This window comes from Argopecten irradians, chromosome 5, assembly GCF_041381155.1.
Source record: "Argopecten irradians isolate NY chromosome 5, Ai_NY, whole genome shotgun sequence".
Lineage (NCBI taxonomy): Eukaryota > Metazoa > Mollusca > Bivalvia > Pectinida > Pectinidae > Argopecten > Argopecten irradians.
Genome location: NC_091138.1, coordinates 33,449,787 through 33,464,573, shown reverse-complemented (window position 1 = coordinate 33,464,573; position 14,787 = coordinate 33,449,787). Strand labels below are relative to the sequence as shown.

Sequence of the window (14,787 nt, the reverse complement as noted above, 5' to 3'; positions counted from 1 at the left end):
CTTTTTTATAAATGACAACAAATTTACGGAAATGCGGATAACTCCAATGTCACAGGTAACTTCCGGGCATATGTAACTTTCATTTGATTTCATATGCTTGAGAGCCATTTTCGATGATTACCCCAAGCTAACCACCATCAAAGAACAAGATCAAGCATGACAATGGCTAGGGACTTGACATAATTTGATCTAGTTCAAGTTCAAGGAAACTTACTAGTTTACGAAGAAACCTCCGATTGGTGTTGATAGCAAGCATTGATAACTTACAACCATGTCTGATGCTCTACAGTCTCAATCCTTCAACCATTTAGCAAAGAAACTTCTAGCTGGAGGTATGATGTATGGAATTAATGATTTTCCAAATTATGGTTGTCATTATCATTTTTATTCAGATATTCCGTTTTTCGAAATAGGCAATCCATGTTTACAAGTTTTAAGTACATGTATTCACTTTTTTTATAAAGTATGCTCACAATGCACACTACTATTCAAACTTCATAGCTGACCTCTCATCGGGAAAAAAACTAGTAAAACTCAAAAGTAGTGTCAAAAGCAGTGCAAGAAATTGACGAACAACTGAAATTATGAACTTTATATTTAATATTTATAACATCTAACCCATGCATGTTTATTTTTTTCAGGTGCTGCTGGATGTTGTGCTAAAACTGCTGTTGCTCCTCTGGACAGAATCAAAATCCTCTTACAGGCTCATAATCAACATTATAAACATTTAGGTAACACTATCCAAAATATTGATATTAGAGCACAAAACGGTTTACTCCTACACATGTACGAGTCCTTATTCTACCTGATAAATTATATATGCAGTGGATATGAGGACGTAAATGTTTCACAAGTGTTTCATTGCTGAAGCAAAAATATTTGAGCATTAATTTTTCTCATACATTGAAAGTTTTATTGATCGATCATTATCAAAGTCTCATAGGTTAGAGTATTTGTACCAGATAATGTCCACATAATTATATATATTGATACAATACAAAATCAATATTGCTGTCCTTGTTGAACTTATTCATGATCAATAAGTATGCTAATAGTAGTAAATTCCAAGGAACATCCTAATTCTGAATATGAATTCTGACATGTCTGTTATGATTATTACCCAAGAATGATGATAAATATTATAATTAACATACAATGTAGTTGTCTCAAACAGTCAGCAAAATAGCAATCGATAATAAATCAACTGACCAGTGGTCTCTCATATGGTGCTAAAGTAACTCATAATCTGCATCAATTGATCTCTATATTCATTACATTTTATTTTGTAGTCATATTATATGCATTTATAATTGATATACGAGAAAATTATTACCATTATAGAATGGAAATTTTATAGCATATAAATTAATGTTTCAATAAGTAAATATGATACCTATATTTGATTTTAGAATATCAAGTGTATGTTTAAGGTGTAATTTCCTCATTGATACAAGTCAAGAACAAAGAAGGTTTCTTCAGCCTGTACAAAGGAAACGGAGTACATATGCTCAGGATGTTTCCCTATGCCGCTATCCAATTCACTTCATTTGACCTCTACAAGCAGGTGATGCATATCATTCAATATAATGAAATAACTACAAACGTGTTAGTGAAAAGCTTCATTTAATGCTTAATATTTCATTACACAGAATAATTAGTACTTAAAAGTAACTTATCTTTATATAGTCACTATTTGAATGAAGCGATGGTTTAAAGTAATATTTAGAGAAAGCAACCCAAGAATCCTTTTTTATGCCTCAATCACTACTTTTTCATGGCAATTTGATATTGTGTTTTACAGTTTAAAAAGTTCTATTTTACTTGACAAATCTTTTTCATGGCAAATTATTTTCACAAATTATAATCACCAGTGAAACATATAGAATTTAGTCATATTATAAAATCAGTTGGTGGACTCTAATCGTAAGACTATACGAACATAGAAGTTGACAGATTTATAAATATTGATAATAACAATATGATTAAGGTGCATGTAATCTAGATTAAATGCAAGATAATAGAGCATAGCATAAATATTGTCAAAAGGAAATTTTTATTTTCATATGATTTTTACTCTCACAGGCATTGAGACATTTACATAGTGAAGGTAATGTCCACCTAATTCGACTGACCTCAGGCTCGCTGGCAGGTACGTGTCATTTGTATACTGTATAGCTGAATATTTACCAGGACTAAAATTTTTCCAAATTTATTGAAAATGAGAAATTATTTTTCAATGATTTGTTTTCCAGAGTATATATGCTGCAATATTTTCTTAAGATTAAATATTTTCACAATCATAACCATAGTAGGGAATGTAAAAAACCGTTACTAAGAGAACAACGTAATGGCTGCCGTTATGCTATGTCAGACATGTCTTTAGATTTAAAGCATGAATGGCATGAACCATGTTTCTGCTTGTGCCTTTTCTCATAATGTTTCCGAAAGTTTGGTGTGAATGTGATTTTTTCACATTTATAAGCGACATTCATTTGCCTTGTTTTATTTTGGGGAATCTGCATATGCCTATTCAGGCTGGTTCGGTAAGCTATTGCATGTTTGGAGAGAAGCTACATCAGCTATGGGTTTTCTTCAAATTTCAACAAGCACTGCCTACATCTTTTACACAACAGGTTTACACAATTTTTATATTGCTTTACATGAATGTGTCCTGACGTTAGCCATGCAATTCTATGTTCTAACGGTATCCTCCTCCTCCAAAAGTTCTTATACAAGTTGTTCTTGCTCATTTAGCAAACACTGTTTTAAATGAGTTTGGTATGGCTTACAATCATTTTAGAATATTTAAATATGCTAGAGAAGGGGATTTAGGGTCAATTTGCTTCATTTCCACGTAGAAGTCCTAACGATAGCAATGTTAGATCTATGAGCATACAATGTTTGTCCTTGAATGCTTGAAAAAACAGGACATTCTGTAAGAAATTCATTCACAGCTGATGAATCTTGAATGAATTAAAAGTACTTTAAATTGGCATTGATTATTAATAAGATAATTGATAAAGAAACAAACAGAGGTAAACTTACTGCAAGGCGGGCCTCACAGCAGCCATTACATTGTTCTCTTAGTAATGTTTGTGACGTACATTCCCTACCGTGATAACAAAATTGTGAAAATTTCATCTCCAAAAAAATAATTGTCTATACGTTTATGTTACATTTCATTAACAATTTTGATTTTAAATTACATTATTGACAAGAATGTTATAACATCAATAGGACATCAGGCATAGATTATCTAAGACTTCTCTTTATGTAAAATGTGGTTGACAAATAAACTATGTAGGTAAACTTAAAACATTCACATGGTTTATGAAAGAATAAAGGGAGATAACTCCCAGGTGAGACCAGATATGCTTTACAGTGTAATTCATCTAGACTGGATGTCTTTTGGAGCAGGGTATTTGGCCATTATATACATGTTTTATAAAGGTTTTAATAACTATAATTAATAAGGAAAATGTTGTAAAATTACACAGGGATCTCGAATAGAAATGGGCAAGTTTTGACAAGTTGTACTGTAGTAACTCTCTTATACAACAAAAACAAAAAGTTGAGTCAAAGCATTTAGGTGGTAGTATTGGGAAATAACTGAAGTTATATAGAGTAGTAATTAGTGGTCACTAACAGGCCTATTCTGCCTTTTTTACAGGCCTGACAGCCGTACTGTGTACATATCCACTAGACATGGTGAGGGCCAGACTGGCATTCCAGGTATCCGGGGAACATATTTACACTGGTCTTGTGGACGCATTCCGGTCCATTAGATTCCACGAGGGTGGAGTTCCAGCTCTGTATCGAGGGATGGTACCTACACTACTAGGCATGGTACCTTATGCTGGTAAGTTCAGGAAACAAAAATAATCCAGTGATAGAGGTTGAATCTGTTTGGACATAATATAAGCAGCTTCCACCTCTGATTTGCAAGTTTGAAACAGACATGGGGCAGTTGCCAGGTACTGACCGTTAGTTGGTATTTTTTTCTTTGGATTTCATTATAGAATCTTTCATACCCTTTGGGGTGAGACTAATAGAATCTTTCACTCCCTTTGGGGTGAGACAGGAGAATCTCAACCTGAGGGGTAAGATTCTTAAGTTGTCAAACATGAGGCTTTGCTGAGTGTTTGACAGCTTTAAAATAATCTTACCCCGAGGGTTGAGGTCTCCTGTCTCATCCCAAAGAGGGTAAATGATTCTTTTTTTCTTACCTCGTGCACCACTTTGGGTCTCTGATAAATGTGTCACTTATGCAAGCGAGGATGACGTGACCTCAAACAGTCGCTGTCTTGACTTTGTGACATCATTTCATTGTTGTAGTGACGTTATTATACTATTACGGTGACGTCATGATACTTTTGTTGTGATGTCATACTATTGTTGAGCACGAGCAAAAATCTTGTGTAACTTGTCTTTACCCTAGGGTGAGATAGAAAAATCTCACACCATTTAAAACTGTGGATATCCCTGTCCGGGGTAAGAGAAAGGAGAATCTCAACCCTCAGGGTAAGATTCTTAAGTTGTCAAACACTCAACAAAGCCTCGTAATTGACAGCTAAAGAATCTTATCCCAAGGGTTGAAGTCTCCTGTCTTACCCCATAGAAGGTGAATGATTCTTTTTCTCTTACCCAATGTGAGCTTGAGCAAAGATCTTGTGAATTGAGATTGAAAAATACCACAGCGGTAAAATTGCAGATATCCCCAGTCTGTACAGGGTAAAAGAAATGCTGCTCCTGTGTTGCTCATCTTCTTATCCAGGTTCATCCTTTAAAGACCCTTGTTTTTGATCAGACAAAATAAAATTAAACCCAAGCATGTTCTAACAAGTAGGAAACAAACACTCAACAAAGCCTCATAATTGACAGCTAAAGAATCTTATCCCAAGGGTTGAAGTCTCCTGTCTTACCCCATAGAAGGTGAATGATTCTTTTTCTCTTATCCAATGTGAGCTTGAGCAAAGATCTTGTGAATTGAGATTGAAAAATACCACAGCGGTAAAATTGCAGATATCCCCAGCCTGTACAGGGTAAAAGAAACACTGCTCCTGTGTTGCTCATCTTCTTATCCAGGTTCATCCTTTAAAGACCCTTGTTTTTGATCAGACAAAATAAAATTAAACCCAAGCATGTTCTAACAAGTAGGAAACAAACAACAGTTATAAAAATATTTGTCTTATGCAATACCACTGTTTTATCAATGCTTTTAAGACAGAAATATTTTCATGTCAATTGTCATGAATGATTTTGACTAGTAAGCATACTTTTGGGTACTTTTTTTGCATAATCAAATTTTAGGGCAAAGGCAATGATGTTTACACAATCACCATATTGGATATATGAAAGATACACATATTTTAGTGCAGCATTTTATGCATTAAAAGGGATTCCTTCAAAGTGACTTGTAAGAACTTTCCTTTGCCAACAAAGGTTTTATTTACAATATACACGCCCTCTCCTTAAGATTTATTTTTATGTTTTATTTATTTAAGACATATTACTCTTCTTTCGTTAAACTGTTCAGTATAGATATATGTTGGCATCATAGTATGTAAAATGTCTTTGTTTCTGATATAAAGAAAATATTTTCTTTTCTTTTTCTCAGGAATTTCATTCTACAGTTTTGAGACATTGAAGGAATTGTGTTTACAATATTTCCCTGACTACCTTGGTCGCAGCAACCCCAACAATCCAGACACACTTGTACTGAGAACCTCAGCCAAAATATTTTGTGGTGGGTTTGCTGGAGCTATGGGACAAACTCTAGCGTAAGTACTAGAATGCATAAATTGAAAATCCATGATACAATACGCTGCCTGGAAAATAAGTATGGACTACATATCATAATTAAGGCTTTTTCTACAGATAAAACATTTGTTTTGCACGTTTGTGTGGTACCAGTATTTCCAATTGAAATGGACAGTAACTCTTTGTGATCTTCTTGCTGAAATAACACGAATGCTAGATTATTATCAGCTTTTGCATCATCCCAATAGATGCAATATAAAATGTCAATTAGTCACATTGTCTTTAAAGTAAGTTATCTTAGTTTTTACTTTGTTGAAAATTACCCCAGTGCTGTAACATTAGTAAACTTTGGTGATATTATAGCTACATAGAAATAACCTAATAGACATTTGTGTTATAGGTACCCACTAGATGTGGTGAGAAGGAGAGTTCAACTGTCAAAAATGCTTCCAGAATCTCACAAATACAAAAGGTAAACTACAAAATAAAATCACTGAGAAACCAATTTTACATGTGAAGGTTTAACATATTTTTTCTTTGTCATTTTCATAGTTAGTTCCCTTCATGATAAGTGTCGTGTTGTTTACATGCTAATTAGGTATTTTTGCTTATGTTAAGCTTGTAATGAATATGGTTTTGTACAGGTTGAACACATTTCGCTTGAATACTCTTTGATCCTGCTGTGTAGATATTTATTTATTTTAAATCCATTGGGAAACATGTTATACAAATTAAACACACATTTTGTTGACAGTGGCAGAAGGCTGCTCTTATAACATGAATAGCTATATTTCTGTATTGTGTTGATAGGAAGTGGTACCAGATACTGTTGATGGTGTACAGAGAAGATGGAGTGTTTCGTGGTCTGTACAGAGGGATGAGTATAAACTATATGAGGGGTGTGCCAATGTATGCTGTGTCATTCACAATGAATGAAACTTTCAAAGAGCTGCTTGGTCTGGACACAAGTTCATGACAAGTAGACAGCATTAGGTATTCCATTATTGTGTAGTTATATCTAGTCATGTATCGGTGACTGAAATATTCTGGTATGTGAAATTTTTATCTTCCGAAACTTTTGTATATGTTTTTAGCTTTGATATAAAGATATGGTCCATGTGGTTCTCGACCAGTGTTTGAAATAGTGTGATTTGTGCAATTCATTATGTATACGATTGTGGTTTTGCCAGTATTTTTTGATAGCATATATATTTCATGGTAAATTATATTGTTCATTTTCCTTGAGACAGCATTTAGACAAAAAATCATTTAACAATCATGTATAATGAAATGTTTTGTTGTTTTGTATGTAACATTGTTCAAATAAGGCACTGGACATTCCCTTGATAGTTCCGAAGATATTTGATAGTTCTGAGGATCTTCTCATTCCTGACCTTGACATTGTTTGATTAGAAATAGAACATCTGATGGTTCTGGAATATTTCCGTCTTCCCCAATTAAGGGAAATCTCAAAGACTGGGACCTGGATCCAGATGTAGCTTTTAATGAAATTAACTCTTATTCTTTTTGTTGAAAAGCAATAGGTTGCTAAGGAAAAGACAACTCTGTCTTACACAGTATGTGTGAGACAGCTTACATGTGCTAAACAAATTACCGGTACATGAGTACGTCAATATATGTTACATGCAGTGTAACAGCATCATCATTTGTCAAGTTTTAAGAACAAGCATTTTACTCCAAGTTACCTCCCTTCATTTGACTTAGATAGATGCGAGTGGAGAATGATGAATATCAGTAGATAATTTTGACTAAGCTACACCAGCTACATACATTAGATCCTGTCGGGATCAGACTGGGATTCCAGTCATTCAACATATATTTTGATTTAAACATCTGTTTTCTGTTATGTATGTGAAAAAGATGAAGACTTGTCTAATTGACAAACTTCAATGAAATATTTGGTTTGAATTTTGGCACAAGAAATCCTAAAGCAAATGCGATATTTACACCACTCTCAGAAGATAATAATGTTAGAATCAGTCTTTACATATCAGCTAAAGATAAATAATAATACATATTTTTCTTTAAATATATGTTTTCCATTACCAAAAATTATATATTTAGTAGAAATCTCATATTCATAATCCATTTTACCCATGACAGCTGTAAAAAAGGCATACATGTACACATATTTTGAACATATGTTAATTAATAAGATTTAAGATAATATAATGTTATGTTGGAATGTTCTTACTTTGTATAACTTTTTTATACTTCTCATTTTCCCCTGAAATCACATTTGAACTCTTCTAATTCAAATCCTGGAATAGTTCATTATGAACTTTCAGGGGTGAAATGGTATACATGTGTGTTCTGTCTAAAGACAGCATTTCTGAAAATTGCTTTAAAATGGCCTTTATTATTTTCACTTGTTTTATTTTATTTGAAAAGTTTTTAACTTGGTACTATTAATCAAGACACAGAATTTAAAATAAAGATCAACATATATAGGGTTTAAAGATAATATAATCCTATTGTTCTTTTTAGAGTTAATCTCAACACCAGATAATCAATGTATTATAATATTCTTAATTAATGTATAGTCTCTGCACAATCTGTAACTGTTCAATGCTTGTTTTAAAACTTTAATCTCAAACTCACCCTTTTTATACATACCCTCTGTAGTAATAATTACCCTTTTTCAAACGATTAAGTATATCCACTGTAAAATGATTTACTTTCTTTAAAATGATTAATAATAAACTTTATTGGAAAGAAATGACATTATAGTTCATGTCAATTTTATAGAGAATAATATTTTTCTGGAATTAATTTTAGCTGAATCGATTGAAGACGATGGTGTCCCATCTATCACTGAAAAAAGCTTTAACTAATGCACTACTGATACCACAGGGACCTGGCACAAATTTCTAACCAACAGCATTAATATACAAGTGTATATAATTATAGTATAATATATATATCAATACTGTTGGTTAGAAATTAGGGCACAAGTTTCTAACCAACAATATTAATATATATAATTATAGTATAATATAAATATATCAATACTGTTGATTAGAAATTAGTGCCAGGTCCCTGTGACTGATACCACCGAAGATCAGTGAATTACAATAACAAAGTATACAGTGTACATGAAACAGCCTATTCCATGAGACTTATTCATGTACCATGTGATACCTGATAATATTTTTGCGGGACTTTTGTTGCTATTGGTAATGGAATGAAGTCAAAAGATAATATCACCACCTCGGGAAATAGGCCAGTCTCGGGAAACCAGAAACTTGCTATATCGCTCAACCCCATACTTTAACTGTATACTAACGTCATTTCAGCGGGAAGATAACAAAGAGTTACTTTCGTCACCACTAGTCCAGCTCAAACGTTATCAGGTATTATGTGGTACGTGAATTAGTCCCATTCCAAGGTTATTATGATCTATCAGAGTTACTCTGTCAGACTGTATGCAGGAAGTTAAAAGAAGGGAAGTAACTCTGATAGATCTCAAATGTTCCATTGCCTTATAAAATTTTTAAATGACCAGCAAAGTAATATTTTTACATGCTTGTGAAGACCACAACGGGACTTTAAAAGTGAAAAAAAGATATAGTTAAATTATATGTTTTAATGTACTTGTCATTCTTGTTTTGTTTAATAATTTATTGTATTTAATTGAAGAAATGTCAAACGTAGAATTTTTTAGTTCTGTCCTGAATAGGATATACCCGGTTTATTTTTATTGATAGTTTATTTTATATACATGTAACTGTGTATTAGTTTAATTTTCTAATGGTGTTTGAAGTGTAGAACCCTTTTTATTATATAATTTTATCTTAATCCTCAGTTTTATTCAATGTTTCTATTATTCTGAATGGATTTCATATATTATACATATGTAAGGACTGTCAACAGTAAATAAAAAGATAAATAATTCACAGACAGTAGAACTCAGGGTAAAAATGTAATACATACAATGTACAAGGGTATTTATCTTAGATAACCTGTATTCATGTTCCAGTAGATGAGGTAATGTACATGTAAAAGCTAAATTTCTTGAAATCTGAAAATTGTATTTTTGTATTTAGTGTGTAATGCATTTTTGTATAATGAGATGCTTGATACTGAATTTTTTTTTACTTTATTCACCAAAGTTTTGGAATTTCCATATGACCGATTTAGCTAACTATTCCGTATGTACAATATAGACTTGAAATTTAAAACTATATTTCCTTCTCAGATTAGATTTAAAGTACATGTATAAAGTTAATTTAGAAGTTACCTATCTCTCAAAATAGTAAGGGTGGCAAGTAACGTTTATGACAAGATAGGAATCGGAAATATGTAATGTATATTATAATGGATAAACAATTATTGAAGCAAGAGTTTATTTTCTGGAAATATGAGCTAAATTGATTGTGTTGTCATAGGATGAAATATCAAATAGATCACATTGATTTATTCAATTAAAGATATTTTTTTTGTTTTGTTGAATATTTTTAGTTGAATTGTTTTTAGTTTTCTCTTCCTATACAGATAGAAGTTTGTTCCTTAAAGAATGCTTGTGATGAATTATTAGCTTTAATACATGTATATCCTAAAAACAATCAAGGTCGTGTGAGACACACAGGCCCTGCTGACCTCTTGTATCTCTTGTTGTTTGATGGCTGTGATTAACACGAAACCGGTTTATAATATATTATTTATTGAGTAACTGTAATGGTCTAGGAGAATTATGAATGTTTAATATAAATTCTGTATAAAATATAAAATGTTCCACATGTTTTAGCTTTAAAAATGTCGATATTTTATTAATAAATTAGAAAGAAATCTAGTGATAGTTATAACGTCTATAGGTGATGATTAAAATCAGATTCTTTCTTTTAGAAACCTGGTGATTCCATTTTCATGTGTGATTATGAATTCAACTAGTATCTGATTTTAATCATATTTATTGTCAATTTTCGAAAACTTCCAATTATGGTCAAGAAGGTGAATCTTCTTTTATGGATAATAGCCAGTTATTTATGTGAGGATGCTATTTTCATAATGTCGCTAGTTATCACCATGGTGACAAAATTTGTATCTGCAGAATATTAAGAATTTGTTAAAAGGTCAAATAATGAAAGTCTGATTACTAAAATTTGATTTTCTTTTTTTTTCTAGGTCAAAATAATTTCCAAATTACTCTCATAAATAACTGGCTACTGTATAAGTTGATATTGTTTTAGGTAAATCATGTGAAAATGTCAATACATGTATAATGTCTTCATTTATGTAAATAGACAATTGTTTCTATGTTCAAAATGTGTACAAAGTCACTGTTTAATACATGTCTATTGTAAATGTTGTCTTACTTGGATAAAAATTTGAAATTTATCCATTACATTCTAAAGTCATTATTATGCGTACTACCATGTAATGTATTATGCGATATGCTACTATATTAGGAGACAGATATTCAATAGAAATTATTTAACATATGGAAAAAAGTATTGTTTTTCAGATACTATACTGCTTATACATTGGGTTACCTTAAAATTGCTGTACACAGAAAAAAGTACAGTTTTATAATTTTTAATACATTTTGTATGCATACATGACCAACTTAATCCCATAGAAAATGAAAATACTAATGCATTTTGTGTTTGTTATAGCCGTGTTTTACTGTAGTTAAAAACTCCACTAGCCATATCTGTAGTAAATTTTGGGACTCATCCATCAACAAGATGACTGAAAGACAGCCATCTGGAATTTTGATAGTTGAAGTTTGTTACCACTCTTTTTCTGAAAGTACTGAAGATATCTTTCAAATTTCGTGTGTAAACTCCCTTTAAGGCCCTAGTTATACATATTGTATTTTGGGACCGATCCATCTCCCAGATCGTTAACAGGCAAGCCATCTTGGACATGTACATTTGTTTTGATATACCAAATGGACTCATTATACTCAGCCCACACCATTTTGGTATTTCAAAGTCCCTGTATTGCAACACTATACAGTTTGTATAGATATACAAGTATACTGTGTTAGCTACTGTGGCTGAGATGTTAAAGCGTTTCGTCTTCACCTTCGGTCTTTGGGTTTTTATGATAGAATGAATAAGGTACCGGTTGTGTGACCTTTACGTCTAATCTTTCATCTTTTGGGTCTTGGTGGTTTAGTGGTTAAGATTGACATTCTACCACTAACCCTCCATCATGGCAGAGTGGCTGAGTGGTTAAGGTGTCTTGCATTCTACCTCTAACCCTCCATCTCATGGCATAGTGGCTGAGTGGTTAAGGTGTCTGACATTCTACCACTAACCCTCCATCTCATGGCATAGTGGCTGAGTGGTTAAGGTTTCTGACATTCTACCACTAACCCTCCATCTCATGGCATAGTGGCTGAGTAGTTAAGGTGCCTAACATTCTACGGTTAGCCCTCAACTGTGGTTTCAGAATTTGTGCCCTACCTAGTTTAATTGCCATTTACCAGCTGTAGGTTGATGGATTTTCTCTGGTAACTCCTGCATGCCTCCTCCAGTAAAATCTGAGTGATCCCTAAAAGTAAAAAGTTGGAAAAGTGATATAAAACAAAAACACAGGTTTACAGGAATAAATTAACAACGTGATTACTCATGTAGCCCATTAAAAGAGAAATTATAATATGTGCTGGTGTAGCTAGTTTTTATACACCTCTGTCTTGATATACTTACACATGGATGTTCATTGTATAATGTGGTTATACTTCTTAAATTGTGATAACTAAGCAATTCCTGTTGATAAGATCTTAAATTTTTGATGACTGATTTTAAACTTTTTAGGAAAACAACAATGGAATATGTTTTTTTTCTTTTTAATTTTAATGATTTTGTTTTAAGTATATAATAACTTGAAAGATGGGATATGCACTTATAAATTCAGAAAATGGTTCAATTGAAACACATCTTTAAGGAACGAATGATTAAGAATTAGTTTGAATACCTATTGTCCTCAAAAAGATATTGATAAATTCTTTAATTGCTTTCATTTTTTAATCAGAGATTTAATTTGGAATTTGACAATAGACTAAATCTATGCAAGTTCTCTCCGGCAGATATAAAGCCAAAACAAATGGACCCATTTTACAAGCTGCTATAGCAACAATACATAAGTCCCATGCAAAACGATAAGAAATGGATTAACTCAACATGCAAGATTATAGTGAGAATTTTAAGCAATGATACCCATTATTTTGAAGGTCTCATAAACAGTTGGAATTTATTTTTGTTTGGATTCGAGTCACAGAAACATAAACCTAAGTTTACCATAAAAATCTGGCTTCTACATTTATCCTGGGTGCTCTTTTGATTGATAACTTTGTTCTGCTAGCCGACCCCGTATCTCTAACAGTCCCTTTCTGTTATCTGCTAGCCGACCCCGTATCTCTAACAGTCCCTTTCTGTTATCTGCTAGCCGACCCCGTATCTCTAACAGTCCCTTTCTGTTATCTGCTAGCCGACCCCATATCTCTAACAGTCACTATCTGTTATCTGCTAGCCGACCCCGTATCTCTAACAGTCACTATCTGTTATCTGCTAGCCGACCCCATATCTCTAACAGTCCTATCTGTTATCTGCTATGCTACCGACCCCGTATCTCTAACAGTCACTATCTGTTATCTGCTAGCCGACCCCGTATCTCTAACAGTCCCTTTCTGTTATCTGCTAGCCGACCCCGTATCTCTAACAGTCCCTTTCTGTTATCTGCTAGCCGACCCCGTATCTCTAACAGTCCCTATCTGTTATCTGCTAGCCGACCCCGTATCTCTAACAGTCCCTTTCTGTTATCTGCTAGCCGACCCCGTATCTCTAACAGTCCCTTTCTGTTATCTGCTAGCCGACCCCGTATCTCTAACAGTCACTATCTGTTATCTGCTAGCCGACCCCGTATCTCTAACAGTCCCTTTCTGTTATCTGCTAGCCGACCCCGTATCTCTAACAGTCACTATCTGTTATCTGCTAGCCGACCCTGTATCTCTAACAGTCCCTTTCTGTTATCTGCTAGCCGACCCTGTATCTCTAACAGTCCCTTTCTGTTATCTGCTAGCCGACCCCGTATCTCTAACAGTCCCTTTCTGTTATCTGCTAGCCGACCCTGTATCTCTAACAGTCCCTTTCTGTTATCTGCTAGCCATACTCTGTCTAGCCACCCGTATCTCTAACAGTCCCTTTCTGTTATCTGCTAGCCGACCCGTATCTCTAACAGTCCTATCTGTTATCTGCTAGCCGACCCCGTATCTAACATCTCTAACACAGTCCCTTTCTGTTATCTGCTAGCCGACCCGTATCTCTAACAGTCCCTTTCTGTTATCTGCTAGCCGACCCCGTATCTCTAACAGTCCCTTTCTGTTATCTGCTAGCCGACCCCGTATCTCTAACAGTCCCTTTCTGTTATCTGCTAGCCGACCCCGTATCTCTAACAGTCCCTTTCTGTTATCTGCTAGCCGACCCCGTATCTCTAACAGTCCCTTTCTGTTATCTGCTAGCCGACCCCGTATCTCTAACAGTCCCTTTCTGTTATCTGCTAGCCGACCCCGTATCTCTACAGTCCTTCTGTAGCTAGCCGACCCGTATCTCTAACAGTCCCTTTCTGTTATCTGCTAGCCGACCCCGTATCTCTAACAGTCCCTTTCTGTTATCTGCTAGCCGACCCTGTATCTCTAACAGTCCCTTTCTGTTATCTGCTAGCCGACCCCGTATCTCTAACAGTCCCTTTCTGTTATCTGCTAGCCGACCCTGTATCTCTAACAGTCACTATCTGTTATCTGCTAGCCGACCCTGTATCTCTAACAGTCACTATCTGTTATCTGCTAGCCGACCCCGTATCTCTAACAGTCCCTTTCTGTTATCTGCTAGCCGACCCCGTATCTCTAACAGTCACTATCTGTTATCTGCTAGCCGACCCCGTATCTCTAACAGTCCCTTTCTGTTATCTGCTAGCCGACCCCGTATCTCTAACAGTCACTATCTGTTATCTGCTAGCCGACCCCGTATCTCTAACAGTCCCTTTCTGTTATCTGCT

General features: G+C 34.2%; 1 protein-coding gene across 1 annotated transcript; it reads left to right on the top strand.

Annotated features, from left to right (window-relative positions):
* The first annotated feature begins 60 nt into the window (after window positions 1–60).
* On the top strand, window positions 61–11,461 carry LOC138323597 (solute carrier family 25 member 16-like). The gene is made up of 8 exons (XM_069268313.1): window positions 61–332; window positions 642–734; window positions 1,434–1,567; window positions 2,086–2,152; window positions 3,674–3,862; window positions 5,621–5,783; window positions 6,164–6,235; window positions 6,574–11,461. The coding sequence occupies exons 1-8, from the start codon at window positions 272–274 to the stop codon at window positions 6,737–6,739; spliced, it is 945 nt and encodes a 314-aa protein (XP_069124414.1). The 5' UTR covers window positions 61–271; the 3' UTR covers window positions 6,740–11,461.
* Window positions 11,462–14,787: the final 3,326 nt, after the last annotated feature.